Raw genomic sequence first — 22,032 nt, forward strand, 5'->3', positions numbered from 1 at the left:
GACCAGACAGACTGCAGTCTGTCCCAAACCCTTGGTCACTGTCGACCAGACAGACTGCAGTCTGTCCCAAACCCTTGGTCACTGTCGACCAGACAGACTGCAGTCTGTCCCCAACCCTTGGTCACTGTCGACCAGACAGACTGCAGTCTGTCCCAAACCCTTGGTCACTGTCGACCAGACAGACTGCAGTCTGTCCCAAACCCTTGGTCACTGTCGACCAGACAGACTGCAGTCTGTCCCCAACCCTTGGTCACTGTGGCCCAGACAGACTGCAGTCTGTCCCCAACCCTTGGTCACTGTCGACCAGACAGACTGCAGTCTGTCCCAAACCCTTGGTCACTGTCGACCAGACAGACTGCAGTCTGTCCCAAACCCTTGGTCACTGTCGACCAGACAGACTGCAGTCTGTCCCAAACCCTTGGTCACTGTCGACCAGACAGACTGCAGTCTGTCCCCAACCCTTGGTCACTGTCGACCAGACAGACTGCAGTCTGTCCCAAACCCTTGGTCACTGTCGACCAGACAGACTGCAGTCTGTCCCAAACCCTTGGTCACTGTCGACCAGACAGACTGCAGTCTGTCCCCAACCCTTGGTCACTGTGGCCCAGACAGACTGCAGTCTGTCCCCAACCCTTGGTCACTGTCGACCAGACAGACTGCAGTCTGTCCCAAACCCTTGGTCACTGTGGCCCAGACAGACTGCAGTCTGTCCCCAACCCTTGGTCACTGTCGACCAGACAGACTGCAGTCTGTCCCAAACCCTTGGTCACTGTCGACCAGACAGACTGCAGTCTGTCCCAAACCCTTGGTCACTGTCGACCAGACAGACTGCAGTCTGTCCCAAACCCTTGGTCACTGTCGACCAGACAGACTGCAGTCTGTCCCCAACCCTTGGTCACTGTCGACCAGACAGACTGCAGTCTGTCCCCAACCCTTGGTCACTGTCGACCAGACAGACTGCAGTCTGTCCCCAACCCTTGGTCACTGTGGCCCAGACAGACTGCAGTCTGTCCCCAACCCTTGGTCACTGTCGACCAGACAGACTGCAGTCTGTCCCCAACCCTTGGTCACTGTGGCCCAGACAGACTGCAGTCTGTCCCCAACCCTTGGTCACTGTCGACCAGACAGACTACAGTCTGTCCCAAACCCTTGGTCACTGTCGACCAGACAGACTGCAGTCTGTCCCAAACCCTTGGTCACTGTCGACCAGACAGACTACAGTCTGTCCCAAACCCTTGGTCACTGTCGACCAGACAGACTGCAGTCTGTCCCCAACCCTTGGTCACTGTCGACCAGACAGACTGCAGTCTGTCCCCAACCCTTGGTCACTGTCGACCAGACAGACTGCAGTCTGTCCCAAACCCTTGGTCACTGTCGACCAGACAGACTGCAGTCTGTCCCCAACCCTTGGTCACTGTCGACCAGACAGACTGCAGTCTGTCCCAAACCCTTGGTCACTGTCGACCAGACAGACTGCAGTCTGTCCCAAACCCTTGGTCACTGTCGACCAGACAGACTGCAGTCTGTCCCCAACCCTTGGTCACTGTCGACCAGACAGACTGCAGTCTGTCCCAAACCCTTGGTCACTGTCGACCAGACAGACTGCAGTCTGTCCCAAACCCTTGGTCACTGTCGACCAGACAGACTGCAGTCTGTCCCAAACCCTTGGTCACTGTCGACCAGACAGACTGCAGTCTGTCCCAAACCCTTGGTCACTGTCGACCAGACAGACTGCAGTCTGTCCCAAACCCTTGGTCACTGTCGACCAGACAGACTGCAGTCTGTCCCCAACCCTTGGTCACTGTCGACCAGACAGACTGCAGTCTGTCCCAAACCCTTGGTCACTGTCGACCAGACAGACTGCAGTCTGTCCCAAACCCTTGGTCACTGTCGACCAGACAGACTGCAGTCTGTCCCCAACCCTTGGTCACTGTGGCCCAGACAGACTGCAGTCTGTCCCCAACCCTTGGTCACTGTCGACCAGACAGACTGCAGTCTGTCCCAAACCCTTGGTCACTGTCGACCAGACAGACTGCAGTCTGTCCCAAACCCTTGGTCACTGTCGACCAGACAGACTGCAGTCTGTCCCAAACCCTTGGTCACTGTCGACCAGACAGACTGCAGTCTGTCCCCAACCCTTGGTCACTGTCGACCAGACAGACTGCAGTCTGTCCCCAACCCTTGGTCACTGTCGACCAGACAGACTGCAGTCTGTCCCAAACCCTTGGTCACTGTCGACCAGACAGACTGCAGTCTGTCCCCAACCCTTGGTCACTGTCGACCAGACAGACTGCAGTCTGTCCCAAACCCTTGGTCACTGACGACCAGACAGACTACAGTCTGTCCCAAACCCTTGGTCACTGACGACCAGACAGACCCAAACCCTTGGTCACTGTCGACCAGACAGACTGCAGTCTGTCCCAAACCCTTGGTCACTGTCGACCAGACAGACTGCAGTCTGTCCCCAACCCTTGGTCACTGTCGACCAGACAGACTGCAGTCTGTCCCCAACCCTTGGTCACTGTCGACCAGACAGACTGCAGTCTGTCCCAAACCCTTGGTCACTGTCGACCAGACAGACTGCAGTCTGTCCCCAACCCTTGGTCACTGTCGACCAGACAGACTGCAGTCTGTCCCCAACCCTTGGTCACTGTCGACCAGACAGACTGCAGTCTGTCCCCAACCCTTGGTCACTGTCGACCAGACAGACTGCAGTCTGTCCCAAACCCTTGGTCGACCAGACAGACTGCAGTCTGTCCCAAACCCTTGGTCACTGTCGACCAGACAGACTGCAGTCTGTCCCCAACCCTTGGTCACTGTGGACCAGACAGACTGCAGTCTGTCCCAAACCCTTGGTCACTGTCGACCAGACAGACTGCAGTCTGTCCCAAACCCTTGGTCACTGTCGACCAGACAGACTGCAGTCTGTCCCCAACCCTTGGTCACTGTCGACCAGACAGACTGCAGTCTGTCCCAAACCCTTGGTCACTGTCGACCAGACAGACTGCAGTCTGTCCCCAACCCTTGGTCACTGTCGACCAGACAGACTGCAGTCTGTCCCCAACCCTTGGTCACTGTCGACCAGACAGACTGCAGTCTGTCCCAAACCCTTGGTCACTGTCGACCAGACAGACTGCAGTCTGTCCCCAACCCTTGGTCACTGTCGACCAGACAGACTGCAGTCTGTCCCCAACCCTTGGTCACTGTCGACCAGACAGACTGCAGTCTGTCCCCAACCCTTGGTCACTGTCAACCAGACAGACTGCAGTCTGTCCCCAACCCTTGGTCACTGTGGACCAGACAGACTGCAGTCTGTCCCCAACCCTTGGTCACTGTCGACCAGACAGACTGCAGTCTGTCCCCAACCCTTGGTCACTGTCGACCAGACAGACTGCTGTCTGTCCCCAACCCTTGGTCACTGTCGACCAGACAGACTGCAGTCTGTCCCCAACCCTTGGTCACTGTCGACCAGACAGACTGCAGTCTGTCCCCAACCCTTGGTCACTGTCGACCAGACAGACTGCAGTCTGTCCCCAACCCTTGGTCACTGTCGACCAGACAGACTGCAGTCTGTCCCCAACCCTTGGTCCCTGTCGACCAGACAGACTGCAGTCTGTCCCCAACCCTTGGTCACTGTCGACCAGACAGACTGCAGTCTGTCCCCAACCCTTGGTCACTGTCAACCAGACAGACTGCAGTCTGTCCCCAACCCTTGGTCACTGTCGACCAGACAGACTGCAGTCTGTCCCCAACCCTTGGTCACTGTCGACCAGACAGACTAATCATTTAGACAGGATGATAGTTTAATCAATACATTATTTTTGTTAACAAAATGCATCAAATACTGCATCACATTTTCCTGATCTGCTGTTGTCAATGCCACAGGCAGACTCATTTGGTCCAATCACTTCTCTCGTCCTCTATCAGGAGTGGGTCTGTCTATTACCGTCGGTATTTTGACTAACAGCATCGTGGGAGAAGGGCACAGCCGTGTCTCACCATAACATCTGATTGTGACTTCACTCTGTACATGTGCAGGCTAGGATATTATCCCAACCTCACCTCTCTCTTTTCCCTCTAATACCAAAATGGTCATTATCTATTCGTCCAGTAATCAAGGGTCATGTTTGGGAGGTTCAGTTACAGAATGTAGAAAACATGATTATCGGACATGGAGATACTCCTCATTCTCAGACATACACCTTTTTATTTAAAAATGTTTTTCAAGGATGGGTTCTGGCTTGTAACGTTGGTAATGTTTGCTTGGTGGATCATAAGAAACACCAAAAGGATATGGACCAGAACTGTCTTTTCTCAGGAGACATCTCATCTAATCACACCATTTCCCTGCAGTTCTAAGTCTCTCATAGCAAATTGACCCTAGCAACCACCTGTTTACAGCCTGTCCGGGAATACACGTGGCCCCCTACCACAGGGTAGTACTCTATCTCCCCCGCCAGCCTCTCAACGTTGGTACGGTCCGGGTAGAACCCCTCCCTTGTCATCTCATCCAGGAAGCACTCCATCACGTGACCTTTCTCCAGCAGGGTCATTGGTAAGAGTTCAGCTTCTGCCCACAGTGGGTGGAGCTTCACCAGAGTGTTGCGCAACAACGGATTCAGCTCCTTGACGAGTTTGGCGTGGTGTCCAGATGCGGTCATCATGGAGTCGCTGGAGGAGTTGTACAGCAGGTGCATGGTGATGTGGGTGTGTCCTTGGTTGCTCAGGAACAGGTAGACTGCGTTCAGGTATTCGTTGGAGCGGTTTGAGCGGACCAAGTCACTCAATGCATCAAGAAGCTCTGGGTAAAGGTGCTCTGCTTCGTCAAAGATGAAAATAGGAATTTTCTCCTCCTCTTCTGCTCTCAGCACTGTCTCTGACACTAAGATCGACAGGGCTCGGGCGCAGCGCCAGGCTTCGTCCTCCAGGGGGCAGTGGTGCAACACAAAGTACTGTAGAACCAGGGGCTCGCCTACCACCGAGCGGAAGTGGCCAGCCAGGAGTCGCCCTACGTGGCTCTTCCCCACGCCACTGGGTCCGTGTAAGGAGAGGACCAGGGGTTTACTGTGGACGTAGGTAGAGAGGTAGTCTCTGAGCTGGGCTAACAGAGCATCCATCGCCCCCTGCTGGCCAAACACCTCCCTACACAGAGTCTTCTCTAATCCCCCCAGGTCATACTTCAGGACGTGGTCATCAAGGTTCTCTATGGCATTATACACCTGGAGTGAAGGAGGGAGGGAGGATAGAAAGTACAGAATGAGACAAACACAGGCAAAGAGGATGACGAAGATGAACCACACACACACACACATTCATTCATTACCTGGAAGAAGAGGATGGTGCAGAGGAGGAAGAGGCAGATCTTTGCTCGGCTGTGTTCCTGTACGACGGGGGCCTTGCGCCCCCCTCCACTGGGGAACATGACCCGCCGCGACTTCTTCTTCTTCATCTTTAGGAAGAGCGACGATAAGGCAGAGGGGGAGCTGGAGGGGGTCTCGAAGGTGAAGATTTTGGGGCTGCTGCGAACAGGGGCACCAGTGTGGAGACCAGCCCCTAACACTAGCCCTCCTCCCCCCAGCCCGGCCAACTCCAGCCGTCGTTTCTTCATGGCCTGGTACTTCTGTTTGATGCGAACCACAGTACGCAGAGAGGACGAGAACTGGCAGAAACTCTGAGCGCCTTTCCCCGACCCCCTCGTTTCACTTTCTCCTTCTTCATCTTTCTCCTCGTTCATCTCTCTGTCTATCTGGGACCCAAACATTCTGTCATAAACATCCTGGTCGCCCATCTGAAGGAGGAAAAGAGAGAGGAGTAGAGGGGTTATTTATTTAATTACAGTCAGGATCACAATCTGTTGTTTTTTTTTCCTCAAGAGAAAGAAAAATATGTTCTACTAAGCAAGAATGAATGTTAATGATTGATTATCTTCTCTTAGATGCATAGGTTATAATATGATTTATTATTATTATTCATATATTATTATTAAACATGCTATAGGTGAATGCTCATGTTTAGCCGAGGTTATGATTTACTGTGGTGGTAAAGTTTAAATGGAAACCCAGTGGGTTACAGCTTGTCTCCTGCAACTTCCTTCTTAAACTTGACTTGCTAAACTAACTGCCTGTCACTGAACAGATAGACGGGTGGGAAATATCCAATAATACACAATGTTAGTCAAATATGTCAGCATCACATAGTACCTGATAACGTGACCTGGGAATGTAATTGTGTAAATATCTTTGACAAATATCCTTTTCAGTTGAAGTTGTGACATTGCACTTAGTTGCGTAATCCTTTCATTGCTGCTCAAACAGTCATTATATGAAGTCAGACTTGGTGTGTGTGTGGTTAATACTACCCTCAGCCATTTCCCCTAGTCAGATAAAGGGTCAGATACTGAGACATACCAGTCTGTGAGAACTCAGTTCATGTAACGTTTGACTCAATACATTTCAATTGACCTACAAAGGTATCAGAGCATTTTCTCCCCTGATTGACAGATAATGATTACAGGAATACAAGTGAAGCTGTTGATCATGCCTTGCAGTTGCGACAAGAGTTCTGTGTGGTATGAAATTCAATTAACACAGTTATTTCAGCACAGTTTTTAAACACAAAACACTACAAAGATATATTGTCCTGTGTCACGGGAGACGATGCTTGGCCTGTGTCACGGGAGACGATGCTTGGTCTGTGTCACGGGAGACGATGCTTGGTCTGTGTCACGGGAGACGATGCTTGGCCTGTGTCACGGGAGACGATGCTTGGCCTGTGTCACGGGAGACGATGCTTGGCCTGTGTCACGGGAGACGATGCTTGGTCTGTGTCACGGGAGACGATGCTTGGTCTGTGTCACGGGAGACGATGCTTGGCCTGTGTCACGGGAGACGATGCTTGGTCTGTGTCACGGGAGACGATGCTTGGTCTGTGTCACGGGAGACGATGCTTGGCCTGTGTCACGGGAGACGATGCTTGGCCTGTGTCACGGGAGACGATGCTTGGTCTGTGTCACGGGAGACGATGCTTGGTCTGTGTCACGGGAGACGATGCTTGGTCTGTGTCACGGGAGACGATGCTTGGTCTGTGTCACGGGAGACGATGCTTGGCCTGTGTCACGGGAGACGATGCTTGGCCTGTGTCACGGGAGACGATGCTTGGTCTGTGTCACGGGAGACGATGCTTGGCCTGTGTCACGGGAGACGATGCTTGGGGGCCTATGGAGGTTCACTACCAGGTGTGCAGCACTGTAGCTGATGAAGTCCATTCTTTGCCACAATGACACAAAATAGTACTAGCCTGTACCGGTATGTTATCATTATAGTGCATTTATTTACAAAGTCTGATCAAGGCCTTACAGCTAATTACAGGAACTAACCCAATTACAACCCAAATAACACTATCAGTAATACAAATGCAATCTATGCGTATTGTTAGGTTCAAATTTTTCAGAGTAAATATCTCACGGACACTAGAGAAGCTTAACCAAGTTGAATTGTTCCCAAAGGGTCGTTACAGCTGTAATTTAGACACAGACATGGCTTCCCCTGTGGTGGTATTCATACCCCACTTTGGGTGGAGTCTCCTCCTTATCTCTAAACATTGCATCCTTCCTGCTAAGCAGGGAACTGAGTGATATGAGCCTTCAACGGTTTCTCCCCTTATCAGTACTGTCACTTGCAATTGTTTTCCCTGCACTCAGCCCCTCATTATGGCACCCCTCATGTCTCTTGTGTAACTAATGTTCCTATTCTCTGAGTATAACAATGTTCAAAGTTCATCCCAGAATCCAACAGTATACACAACAAAAATATATAGTAAAAAGTAGATGGCAGTAGATATATTACAATGAGCGATGTCAAGAATCCAGTATATGAATACACAGTGTGAAAAAGAGTATAAAAGAAACAGGATGTGTCCAGTGTTTAATGTCTCTATATACATGGGACAGCAGCGTTGTCTGTGTGTGTATGTGTTTTGTGTGAGTGAGTCTTACTACTGGAGATGGGGTGATGGCTGGAGGTAGAGGCTGTTTTTCAGTCTCTCGGTCCCCGCTTTGATGCACCTGTACCGTCTCTGTCTGCTGGATGGTAGCAGAGTGAACAAACCATGGCTCAGGTGGCTGACGTCCTTGATGATCTTCCTGGCCCTCTTTTGACACTGAGTGCTGTAAATGTCCTGGATGGCAGGCAGCGTTCCCCTGGTGATGCGTTGGGTTGACCGCACCACCCTCTGTAGAGCCATTCGGTTGAGGGCGGTGCAGTTGCTAGACAGCATGTTCTCAATGGTGCATTTGTAGAAGTTAGTGAGGGTCTTAGGGGCAATGGCGTATTTCTTCACCCGCCTGATGTTGTAAAGATGCTGTTGTGCCTTCTTCACCACAGTGTCGGTGGTGAAGAAGGTCCTCAGTGATGTGCACGCCAAGGAACTTGAAGCTTTTGACCCACTCCGCTGCAGCCCTGTCGATGTGGATGGGGGCTTGCTCCTTCTTCTGTCTCATGTAGTCTACGATAAACTCCTTAGTTTTTTTTTAAGTTGAGGGAGAGATTCTTTTTCTGGCACCACTCCGCCAGGGTCCTCACCTCCTCCCTGTCGTCTATCTCATCATTGTTGGTAAACAGGCTGTCGTGTCGTCAGCTAACTTGATGAATGAGTTGGAGTCATACATAGCCAAGCAGTCATAGGTTATCATGGAGTACAGGAGGGGGCTGAGCACACACCCCTTGGGGTCCCCCGTGTTAGAGCCCTGCACAGGAATGAATTTTAAACCCAAGCCCAACACATGCCCACAACGATCAGGCCCTACCCTACCCAGGCCCGATTGCTTCTGACAAATTTAAGGCTCGGCCCAGCACTGCCCGAAACCCCAAATCAGAAATAACTTCCTCCGTTAGTAAATCCATTAGCTGCTCCTCTCTGTCTGTCATTCACTCCCTGCGCACATCTCGCTCTTCATGCACTCTGCTCATGGCAGCTTTGAGTCTGTGAGTATCTATAGCAACTGCTCTGCTTGGGCTGCTCTGCTTAATGAAGAGAAATGAAAGAAAACTCACTGAAAACTGTCAAAACTCAAGGAACACTATTACTGTTTTCTGTGAAATAATCTATCCTGTTTTAAATGACGAGGTTGAAGCACTTCTGACACCATGTTATAATCTTAGTCAGATATGACTGTGCTGTGCAGCAGAGCATGAGCAAATGGCTCAGCTTCAAAATGTTCCTGATCAATTTAGTAACTACCAAAACAAAGAAAGTCACACACTCCATGTATAAACCCCCAGCAACCTAATGGGTATTTACCAATGTTTCAGCATCACTGTGCCTTCCTCAGGGTGATGTCATGAATACTTGAACCAGGTTATGTAGACAAACAGTGCAATTAGTGCAACCAATGACAATAGTGAGGGGTGTTTCATAATGATTAAGTTAATTCAAATGAATTAGTTAAACTGTTAAAAAATATTATATGGCATATTAAATATATCACACTATTGCTATCATATAGAAACATCATGGAATATTGTACATCATATTAGCATCAACATACATTATTGTTTCATTCAATTTCACATAATTTCATGTTTGTTACATGTAATCTTTTGGTTCAACCTTAATGTGTAATGAGCATCATCAACAGGGGGAACATATTAGTTGTACACTAATAAGCTGTAGAAATAATATATCAATTTATAAAACTTGTTCATAAAGGAAAAATACGTTCATAAGAAGGGCCTGAGATCAAAGTCAATATTCAGGCAACTAGGGGTCAATGTTATTAGATAGGATATCCAGTAAGCCTCCCTTTGTAGTAGTAGGATCTCAATGTTACCTCCTCTCCTTGGTAGAGCAACATGCTCAATGCCTGTGTATTTGAGGGAGGAGATGGGATGGTTAGCTTTAACAAAGTGAGCTGCTACTGGATAATCAATGTTCTTACACCTGATTGAGCTGCGGTGTTCAGCTATGCGTTGTTTTAATTGTCTTTTCGTTTGTCTTACGTGGGCTTTTCCACATGAACAGGTGATGAGATTACTCCCTCGGTCTTGCATGAGATGATACCCCTAACAGGGATCTTTCAAGCTGTATATGAATGTTTGAAGAAAGATGTTTTTATGGTGCTATTAAATCAAATCAAATTTTATTTGTCACATACACATGGTTAGCAGATGTTAATGCGAGTGTAGCGAAATGCTTGTGCTTCTAGTTCCGACAATGCAGTGATAACCAACAAGTAATCTAACTAACAATTCCAAAACTACTGTCTTATACACAGTGTAAGGGGATGAAGAATATGTACATTTACATTACATTTAAGTCATTTAGCAGACGCTCTTATCCAGAGCGACTTACAAATTGGTGCATTCACCTTATGACATCCAGTGGAACAGCCACTTTACAATAGTGCATCTAAATATTTTAAGGGGGGGGGGGGGTGAGAAGGATTACTTACCCTATCCTAGGTATTCCTTAAAGAGGTGGGGTTTCAGGTGTCTCCGGAAGGTGGTGATTGACTCCGCTGTCCTGGCGTCGTGAGGGAGTTTGTTCCACCATTGGGGGCCAGAGCAGCGAACAGTTTTGACTGGGCTGAGCGGGAACTGTACTTCCTCAGTGGTAGGGAGGCGAGCAGGCCAGAGGTGGATGAACGCAGTGCCCTTGTTTGGGTGTAGGGCCTGATCAGAGCCTGGAGGTACTGAGGTGCCGTTCCCCTCACAGCTCCGTAGGCAAGCACCATGGTCTTGTAGCGGATGCGAGCTTCAACTGGAAGCCAGTGGAGAGAGCGGAGGAGCGGGGTGACGTGAGAGAACTTGGGAAGGTTGAACACCAGACGGGCTGCGGCGTTCTGGATGAGTTGTAGGGGTTTAATGGCACAGGCAGGGAGCCCAGCCAACAGCGAGTTGCAGTAATCCAGACGGGAGATGACAAGTGCCTGGATTAGGACCTGCGCCACTTCCTGTGTGAGGCAGGGTCGTACTCTGCGGATGTTGTAGAGCATGAACCTACAGGAACGGGCCACCGCCTTGATGTTAGTTGAGAACGACAGGGTGTTGTCCAGGATCACGCCAAGGTTCTTAGCGTATGTACATAAGGATATATGAATGAGTGATGGTACAGGGCAGCATACAGTAGATGGTATCGAGTACAGTATATACATATGAGATGAGTATGTAGACAAAGTAAACAAAGTGGCATAGTTAAAGTGGCTAGTGATACATGTATTACATAAGGATGCAGTCGATGATATAGAGTACAGTATATACGTATGCATATGAGATGAATAATGTAGGGTAAGTAACATTATATAAGGTAGCATTGTTTAAAGTGGCTAGTGATATATTTACATCATTTCCCATCAATTCCCATTATTAAAGTGGCTGGAGTTGGGTCAGTGTCAATGACAGTGTGTTGGCAGCAGCCACTCAATGTTAGTGGTGGCTGTTTAACAGTCTGATGGCCTTGAGATAGAAGCTGTTTTTCAGTCTCTCGGTCCCAGCTTTGATGCACCTGTACTGACCTCGCCTTCTGGATGATAGCGGGGTGAACAGGCAGTGGCTCGGGTGGTTGATGTCCTTGATGATCTTTATGGCCTTCCTGTAACATCGGGTGGTGTAGGTGTCCTGGAGGGCAGGTAGTTTGCCCCCGGTGATGCGTTGTGCAGACCTCACTACCCTCTGGAGAGCCTTACGGTTGAGGGCGGAGCAGTTGCCGTACCAGGCGGTGATACAGCCCACCAGGATGCTCTCGATTGTGCATCTGTAGAAGTTTGTGAGTGCTTTTGGTGACAAGCCGAATTTCTTCAGCCTCCTGAGGTTGAAGAGGCGCTGCTGCGCCTTCTTCACGACGCTGTCAGTGTGAGTGGACCAATTCAGTGCGCATGAGCCACATTTGTAATTCACATTTGGGATAGGTGTCAAGAGTGTCTGAGTGGGCTCAGGGGGCAGGTCAGATCTCACCTAACTATCTCCAGTATTGCGACCACGCTTATAGACCACCAGTGGCGGTTCCTTGAAGAGATGTGCATTTTTTTGTTGATTTTTTATTCTACCCATTAGGTTGCTGGGGGTTTATACATGGAGTGTGTGACGTTCTTTGTTTTGGTAGTTTGTAGTTTGTTCGCCGTTGGTCAGCACCTCCACACAGGCTAGTTTTTCTGGGTGTGCGCCAGCTCATGTTTTTTAATCTACTAGTGATCAATTTAGTGACACCCAAGCCCTGCCTGTACCCTAGTTATTGATGAAAAAACAGTCCTTACCCGGCCCTAAAGGCTCGTCAGGCTCTGGTCAGGTAGCAGAGCTCTACCCCCTGTTGAGGATCAGTGTGGTGTTGTAGCCTACCCTCACCACCTTGGGTCAGCCGATCAGGAAGTCTGAGACCCAGTTGTACAGGGACGGGTTCAGACCCAGGGCCCTAAGCTTAGTGATGAGCCTGGAGGGCATTATTGTGTTGAAAGCAGAGCTGTAGTCAATGAACAACACTCTCACATAAGTTTTCCTCTTGTTCAGGTTTTTCCATAGTGGATCACACAATGCACAATGAGGGAAGTGTGTCAGAGGAAGGCCCAAAAATGGTCAAAGACTCCAGTCACCCAAGTCATAGACTATTCTCTCTGCTACCGCACGGCAAGCAGTACCGGAGCGCCAAGTCTAGGTCCAAAAGGCTCCTTAACAGCTTCTACCCCCAAGCCACTGCTGAACAATTAACCAATTATCTGGACTATTTGCATAGATTCTTTTTAACTGCTGCTACATGTACATACTACCGCAATTACCTTGACTAGCCTGTACCCCCGCACATTGACTCAGTACAGGTACCCCCTGTATATAGCCTGGTTATTGTTATTTTATTGTGTTACTTTATTTAGTAAATATTATTTTCTTAACTGCATTGGTGGTTAAGAGCTTGTAAGTAAGCATTTCACGGTAAGGTCTACACCTGTTATATTCGGCGCATATGACAAATACAATTTAATTTGATGATTTGTATGTCCACTCAAGAGTTAGTCATCATTACTTTAAAGTGTGTTGTGATGTGTGCAAATCAGAGCTAGAGAGAGAGGGGAGAGAAAGTGAATGTTCCACCTGACTGCGCAATCCACTGTCTCATCAGCCCAGCCAGGCAATTTATAAACTCACATTTATTTTAGACATACAGGTAAAGCGTGCAGATATTTTGCTGTCTTTCCATATTCAGTTTGAAGTGATTGTGTTAGTTGTGTTGTTGGCTTGCTCCTCTGAACAACAGTGGCCAGACGAGAGAGCACATTTTCTAAGCCAGGCGAAATTGTGCATCATTTGCTCATTGTTATGGAAGTATCCAAATAAATGTCACTAGAAAACAGCTTAATTTTACGCAATGCAGCTACGTTACTGTTATTCTGACTTTTTGATGTGACTGTAAGTTAGCTGTAGTTGGCTAGCTAGCAAGCAAGGGATAAGAACGTTGCCAGCCAGTATGGCAAGGGAACATTTCAAACGGACGACTGGGTCGTGTCCATAGATACGGAACAAAAAGACTGAAGGACTGGGTCGCGTCTCTGGCACCCGAACCGATAGAAGGAACGAACGAGCAACCAGCCGGCTTGGGTAGCAACCCTAGATCTTGTGGAAGGATGAAATAGTATGAATAAATTCATCAAAATAACTTTTTATCTCCTTTTTCTCCCCAATTTCGCGATTACGATCTTCTCATTGCTGCAACTCCACAACGGGCACGGGAGAGGCGTCCTCCGAAACATTAACACCCGCCCACATTAACACCCGCCCACATAACCCAGAAGTGAGCTGCACCAATGTGTGGGAGGAAACACCGTTCAACTGACAATTGATGTCAGCCTGCAGGCACCCGGCCTGACCAAAAGGTGTCGCTAGAGCACGATGAGCCAAACCCTCCCCTAACCCGGATGACACTGGGCCAATTGTGTGCTGCCCTATGGGACTCCCGGTCACGGCTTGTTGTGACACAGCCTGGGTTCAATCCCTGTAGTGACGCTGCAACACTACAGTGCCTTAGACCCAAAATAACGTTTTTAATTCAAATATGTAAATCATTATTTGAATATGTTGGTAACTCGTTGTATAAAATTGATAATGCCCTCGATACCGGTGTTTGGAGAATATATTGGCAAGGTTTGCCGGCCCGAGAAGAAACAACACCCGTGCCAATCTATCCTCCAAACACAGGCTTCTCGGGCATTATCACTTAACCATGATTCATGGCACACCTGTTTGTTCCCAGATTAGAGAGTGTATGATCAAACACCTTTCCCAGGTGGGAGTGAGTGATGGCAGATTACAATGACATCATGGCCTTTCCCAGATATTAACAGCCTCTTATCACCATGTTAGTCATGCTCCACTCCAATATCAAACAGATACTGTAGATAGTGTTAATGACAGGATTTAGTCATGTTCTGGAAGTAGCGCTGACACCTCTGTGTTACCATTCACACTGTATGTAATGTCACTCAGTTACTACTGATGAAACAGCTATACACATGGCACATTTATGGAAATATTGATTGGTCCTTGTAAAATACATTTTATAAAGCATGTGTGCTGGCACCAACTTCTCCCTATTCCTTGCAGCACTCCAACCCCTCACACAAGACTGCTCATCATAAGGATTCACTGTGTAATAAATAAAGGAAACCTTTTCGATCTTTGCGCCTTTGCGCAAAAGCCATTGTGAGAACTACCAGAGTCAAAGACCTCCAATTTGCTGAAGACTGTGCCATTGTTCCACACTCCAAAGCAGACCTCCAAACTGAAACATACAAGAGCCTGAACATAAATAAAACAAACCACCAAATCCAACAGTGACCTATGATGAATGTGAACCACTTGACAACGTGGAACACTTTGCCTACCTCAGCAGCCATCTCGCCTAATGAGTCACCACTAAGGAAGAAATACAGCACACGATAGGCTGCACAAGCACAGACTTTGGAAAACTAATGGGTATTCAAAAACCAAGATCTCAGGACGATTATAAGGCTGTCATAATCTCAACCATCTCTACGGCTGTAAAACGTGTACAAGGCTGTCATAATCTCAACCATCTCTACGGCTGTAAAACGTGTACACGGCTGTCATAATCCCAACCATCTCTATGGCTGTAAAACGTGTACAAAGCTGTCATAATCCCAACCATCTCTACGGCTGTAAAACGTGAACAAGGCTGTCATAATCTCAACCATCTCTACGGCTGTAAAACGTGTACAAAGCTGTCATAATCCCAACCATCTCTACGGCTGTAAAACGTGTACAAAGCTGTCATAATCCCAACAATCTCTACGGCTGTAAAACGTGAACAAGGCTGTCATAATCTCAACCATCTCTACGGCTGTAAAACGTGTACAAAGCTGTCATAATCCCAACCATCTCTACGGCTGTAAAACGTGTACAAAGCTGTCATAATCCCAACCATCTCTACGGCTGTAAAACGTGTACAGGGCTGTCATAATCTCAACCATCTCTACGGCTATAAAACGTGTACAGGGCTGTCATTATCCCAACCATCTCTACGACTGTAAAACATGTACAGGGCTGTCATAATCTCAACCATCTCTACGGCTATAAAACGTGTACAGGGCTGTCATAATCCCAACCATCTCTACGGCTGTAAAACGTGTACAAGGCTGTCATAATCTCAACCATCTCTACGGCTGTAAAACATGTACAAGGCTGTCATATTCCCAACCATCTCTACGGCTGTAAAACGTGTACAAAGCTGTCATAATCCCAACCATCTCCACGGCTGTAAAACATGTACAGGGCTGTCATAATCTCAACCATCTCTACGGCTGTAAAACGTGTATAAGGCTGTCATAATCTCACCCATGTCTACGGCTGTAAAACGTGTATAAGGCTGTCATAATCTCAACCATCTCTACGGCTGTAAAACGTGTACAAAGCTGTGATAATCCCAACCATCTCTACGGCTGTAAAACGTGTACAGGGCTGTCATAATCTCAACCATCTCTACGGCTGTAAAACGTGTACAAAGCTGTCATAATCTCAACCATCTCTACGACTGTAAAACGTGTACAAGGCTGTCATAATCTCAACCATCTCTACGACTGTAAAACATGTACAGGGCTGTCATAATCTCAACCATCTCTACGGCTATAAAACGTGTACAGGGCTGTCATAATCCCAACCATCTCTACGGCTGTAAAACGTGTACAAGGCTGTCATAATCTCAACCATCTCTACGGCTGTAAAACATGTACAAGGCTGTCATATTCCCAACCATCTCTACGGCTGTAAAACGTGTACAAAGCTGTCATAATCCCAACCATCTCCACGGCTGTAAAACATGTACAGGGCTGTCATAATCTCAACCATCTCTACGGCTGTAAAACGTGTATAAGGCTGTCATAATCTCACCCATGTCTACGGCTGTAAAACGTGTATAAGGCTGTCATAATCTCAACCATCTCTACGGCTGTAAAACGTGTACAAAGCTGTGATAATCCCAACCATCTCTACGGCTGTAAAACGTGTACAGGGCTGTCATAATCTCAACCATCTCTACGGCTGTAAAACGTGTACAAAGCTGTCATAATCTCAACCATCTCTACGACTGTAAAACGTGTACAAGGCTGTCATAATCTCAACCATCTCTACGGCTGTAAAACGTGTACAAAGCTGTCATAATCCCAACCATCTCTACGGCTGTAAAACGTGTACAGGGCTGTCATAATCTCAACCATCTCTACAGCTATAAAACGTGTACAGGGCTGTCATTATCCCAACCATCTCTACGGCTGTAAAACATGTACAGGGCTGTCATAATCTCAACCATCTCTACGGCTATAAAACGTGTACAGGGCTGTCATAATCCCAACCATCTCTACGGCTGTAAAACGTGTACAAGGCTGTCATAATCTCAACCATCTCTACGGCTGTAAAACATGTACAAGGCTGTCATATTCCCAACCATCTCTACGGCTGTAAAACGTGTACAAAGCTGTCATAATCCCAACCATCTCCACGGCTGTAAAACATGTACAGGGCTGTCATAATCTCAACCATCTCTACGGCTGTAAAACGTGTATAAGGCTGTCATAATCTCACCCATGTCTACGGCTGTAAAACGTGTATAAGGCTGTCATAATCTCAACCATCTCTACGGCTGTAAAACGTGTACAAAGCTGTGATAATCCCAACCATCTCTACGGCTGTAAAACGTGTACAGGGCTGTCATAATCTCAACCATCTCTACGGCTGTAAAACGTGTACAAGGCTGTCATAATCTCAACCATCTCTACGACTGTAAAACGTGTACAAGGCTGTCATAATCTCAACCATCTCTACGGCTGTAAAACGTGTACAAGGCTGTCATAATCTCAACCATCTCTACGGCTGTAAAACGTGTACAAGGCTGTCATAATCTCAACCATCTCTACGGCTGTAAAACGTGTACAAGGCTGTCATAATCCCAACCATCTCTACGGCTGTAAAACGTGTACAAGACTATCATAATCCCAACCATCTCTACGGCTGTAAAACGTGTACAAGGCTGTCATAATCTCAACCATCTCTACGGCTGTAAAACGTGTACAAAACTGTCATAATCCCAACCATCTCTACGGCTGTAAAACGTGTACAAAGCTGTGATAATCCCAACCATCTCTACGGCTGTAAAACATGTACAGGGCTGTCATAATCTCAACCATCTCTACGGCAATAACATGTGTACAGGGCTGTCATAATCCCAACCATCTCTACGGCTGTAAAACATGTACAAGGCTGTCATAATCTCAACCATCTCTACGGCTGAAAAACGTGTACAGAACTGTCATAATCTCAACCATCTCTATGGCTGTAAAACGTGTACAAGGCTGTCATATTCCCAACCATCTCTAGGGCTGTAAAACGTGTACAAAGCTGTCATAATCCCAACCATCTCTACGGCTGTAAAACGTGTACAGGGCTGTCATAATCTCAACCATCTCTACGGCTGTAAAACGTGTACAGGGCTGTCATAATGTCAACCATCTCTACGGCTGTAAAACGTGTATAAGGCTGTCATAATCTCAACCATGTCTACGGCTGTAAAACGTGTACAAAGCTGTCATAATCCCAACCATCTCTACGGCTGTAAAACGTGTACAAAGCTGTCATAATCTCAACCATCTCTACGGCTGTAAAACGTGTATAAGGCTGTCATAATCTCAACCATCTCTACGGCTGTAAAACGTGTACAGGGCTGTCATAATCCCAACCATCTCTACAGCTGTAAAACGTGTACAAGGCTGTCATAATCTCAACCATCTCTACAGCTGTAAAACATGTACAAAACTGTCATAATCTCAACCATCTCTACGGCTGTAAAACGTGTACAAGGCTGTCATATTCCCAACCATCTCTAGGGCTGTAAAACGTGTACAAAGCTGTCATAATCCCAACCATCTCTACGGCTGTAAAACGTGTACAGGGCTGTCATAATCTCAACCATCTCTACGGCTGTAAAACGTGTACAGGGCTGTCATAATGTCAACCATCTCTACGGCTGTAAAACGTGTATAAGGCTGTCATAATCTCAACCATGTCTACGGCTGTAAAACGTGTACCAAGCTGTCATAATCCCAACCATCTCTACGGCTGTAAAACGTGTACAAAGCTGTCATAATCCCAACCACCTCTACGGCTGTAAAACGTGTACAGGGCTGTCATAATCTCAACCATCTCTACGGCTGTAAAACGTGTATAAAGCTGTCATAATCTCAACCATGTCTACGGCTGTAAAACGTGTATAAGGCTGTCATAATCTCAACCATCTCTACGGCTGTAAAACGTGTACAAGGCTGTCATATTCCCAACCATCTCTACGGCTGTAAAACATGTACAAGGCTGTCATAATCTCAACCATCTCTACGACTGTAAAACGTGTACAAGGCTGTCATAATCTCAACCATCTCTACGACTGTAAAACGTGTACAAAGCTGTCATAATCCCAACCATCTCTACGGCTGTAAAACGTGTACAAGGCTGTCATAATCTCAACCATTTCTACGGCTGTAAAACGTGTACACGGCTGTCATAATCTCAACCATCTCTACGGCTGTAAAACGTGTACAAGGATGTAATAATCTCAACCATTTCTACGGATGTAAAACGTGTACAAAGCTGTCATAATCCCAACCATGTCTACGGCTGTAAAACGTGTACAAAGCTGTGATAATCCCAACCATCTCTACGGCTGTAAAACGTGTACAGGGCTGTCATGATCTCAACCATCTCTACGGCTGTAAAACGTGTATAAGGCTGTCATAATCTTAACCATCTCTACGGCTGTAAAACGTGTACAAGGCTGTCATATTCCCAACAATCTCTACGGCTGTAAAACGTGTACAAAGCTGTCATAATCCCAACCATCTCTACGGCTGTAAAACGTGTACAAAGCTGTGATAATCCCAACCATCTCTACGGCTGTAAAACGTGTACAGGGCTGTCATAATCTCAACCATCTCTACGGCTATAAAACGTGTACAGGGCTGTCATAATCCCAACCATCTCTACGGCTGTAAAACGTGTACAAGGCTGTCATATTCCCAACCATCTCTACGGCTGTAAAACGTGTACAAAGCTGTGATAATCCCAACCATCTCTACGGCTGTAAAACGTGTATAATGCTGTCATAATCTCAAACATCTCTATGGCTGTAAAACGTGTACAAGGCTGTCATATTCCCAACCATCTCTACGGCTGTAAAACGTGTACAAAGCTGTCATAATCTCAACCATCTCTACGGCTGTAAAACGTGTACAAAGCTGTCATAATCCCAACCATCTCTACGGCTGTAAAACGTGTACAGGGCTGTCATAATCTCAACCATCTCTACGGCTGTAAAACGTGTACAGGGCTGTCATAATCTCAACCATCTCTACGGCTGTAAAACGTGTATAAAGCTGTCATAATCTCAACCATGTCTACGGCTGTAAAACGTGTATAAGGCTGTCATAATCTCAACCATCTCTACGGCTGTAAAACGTGTACAGGGCTGTCATAATCTCAACCATCTCTACGGCTGTAAAACGTGTATAAAGCTGTCATAATCTCAACCATGTCTACGGCTGTAAAACGTGTACAAGGCTGTCATATTCCCAACCATCTCTACGGCTGTAAAACGTGTACAAAGCTGTCATAATCCCAACCATCTCTACGGCTGTAAAACGTGTACAAGGCTGTCATAATCTCAACCATCTCTACGGCTGTAAAACGTGTACATGGCTGTAATAATCTCAACCATCTCTACGGCTGTAAAACGTGTACAAGGCTGTCATAATCCCAACCATCTCTACGGCTGTAAAACGTGTACAAAGCTGTCATAATCTCAACCATCTCTACGGCTGTAAAACGTGTACAAGGCTGTCATAATCTCAACCATGTCTACGGCTGTAAAACGTGTATAAGGCTGTCATAATCTCAACCATCTCTACGGCTGTAAAACGTGTACAAGGCTGTCATATTCCCAACCATCTCTACGGCTGTAAAACGCGTACAAGGCTGTCATAATCTCAACCATCTCTACGACTGTAAAACGTGTACAAGGCTGTCATAATCTCAACCATCTCTACGGCTGTAAAACGTGTACAAGGCTGTCATAACCTCAACCATCTCTACAGCTGTAAAACGTGTACAGGGCTGTCATAATCTCCACCATCTCTACGGCTATAAAACGTGTACAGGGCTGTAATAATCCCAACCATCTCTACGGCTGTAAAACGTGTACAAAGCTGTCATAATCCCAACCATCTCTACGGCTGTAAAACGTGTATAAGGCTGTCATAATCTCAACCATGTCTACGGCTGTAAAACGTGTATAAGGCTGTCATAATCTCAACCATCTCTACGGCTGTAAAACGTGTACAAGGCTGTCATATTCCCAACCATCTCTACGGCTGTAAAACGCGTACAAGGCTGTCATAATCTCAACCATCTCTACGACTGTAAAACGTGTACAAGGCTGTCATAATCTCAACCATCTCTACGGCTGTAAAACGTGTACAAGGCTGTCATAACCTCAACCATCTCTACGGCTGTAAAACTTGTACAAGGCTGTCATATTCCCAACCATCTCTACGGCTGTAAAACGTGTATAAAGCTGTCATAATGTCAACCATGTCTACGGCTGTAAAACGTGTATAAGGATGTCATAATCTCAACCATCTCTACGGCTGTAAAACGTGTACAGGGCTGTCATAATCTCAACCATCTCTACGGCTGTAAAACGTGTACAAGGCTGTCATAATCTCAACGATCTCTACGGCTGTAAAACGTGTACAAAACTGTCATAATCTCAACCATCTCTACGGCTGTAAAACGTGTACAGGGCTGTCATAATCTCAACCATCTCTACGGCTGTAAAACGTGTATAAGGCTGTCATCTCAACCATCTCTACGGCTGTAAAACGTGTATAAGGCTGTCATAATCTCAACCATCTCTACGGCTGTAAAACGTGTACAGGGCTGTCATAATCTCAACCATCTCTACGGCTGTAAAACGTGTACAAGGCTGTCATAATCTCAACGATCTCTACGGCTGTAAAACGTGTACAAAACTGTCATAATCTCAACCATCTCTACGGCTGTAAAACGTGTACAGGGCTGTCATAATCTCAACCATCTCTACGGCTGTAAAACGTGTATAAGGCTGTCATAATCTCAACCATCTCTACGGCTGTAAACGTTTATAAGGCTGTCATAATCTCAACCATCTCTACGGCTGTAAAACGTGTACAAGGCTGTCATATTCCCAACCATCTCTACGGCTGTAAATCGTGTACAAGGCTGTCATAATCTCAACCATCTCTACGGCTGTAAAACGTGTACAAGGCTGTCATAATCTCAACCATCTCTACGGCTGTAAAACGTGTACAAGGCTGTCATATTCCCAACCATCTCTACGGCTGTAAAACGTGTACAAAGCTGTCATAATCCCAACCATCTCTACGGCTGTAAAACGTGTACAAGGCTGTCATAATCTCAACCATCTCTACGGCTGTAAAACGTGTACAAAGCTGTCATAATC

General features: G+C 46.9%; 1 protein-coding gene across 2 annotated transcripts in view; it reads right to left on the bottom strand.

Moving 5' to 3' along the window:
* Nucleotides 1–4,187: 4,187 nt before the first annotated feature.
* LOC118391474 (torsin-4A-like) overlaps nucleotides 4,188–22,032 on the bottom strand; it is a 36,465-nt gene continuing 18,620 nt past the window's right edge. For both annotated transcript variants that reach the window (XM_035782907.2, XM_035782909.2), the window contains exons 2-3: nucleotides 5,324–5,788; nucleotides 4,188–5,219 (exon numbers count right to left, since the gene is read on the bottom strand). In XM_035782907.2, the coding sequence (XP_035638800.1) occupies nucleotides 4,365–5,219; nucleotides 5,324–5,788 (1,320 nt within the window). In that variant the 3' untranslated portion in view covers nucleotides 4,188–4,364. The remainder of the gene's footprint in view (nucleotides 5,220–5,323; nucleotides 5,789–22,032) is intronic.

This window comes from Oncorhynchus keta, chromosome 12 (genome assembly GCF_023373465.1).
Source record: "Oncorhynchus keta strain PuntledgeMale-10-30-2019 chromosome 12, Oket_V2, whole genome shotgun sequence".
NCBI classification, from domain to species: domain Eukaryota; kingdom Metazoa; phylum Chordata; class Actinopteri; order Salmoniformes; family Salmonidae; genus Oncorhynchus; species Oncorhynchus keta.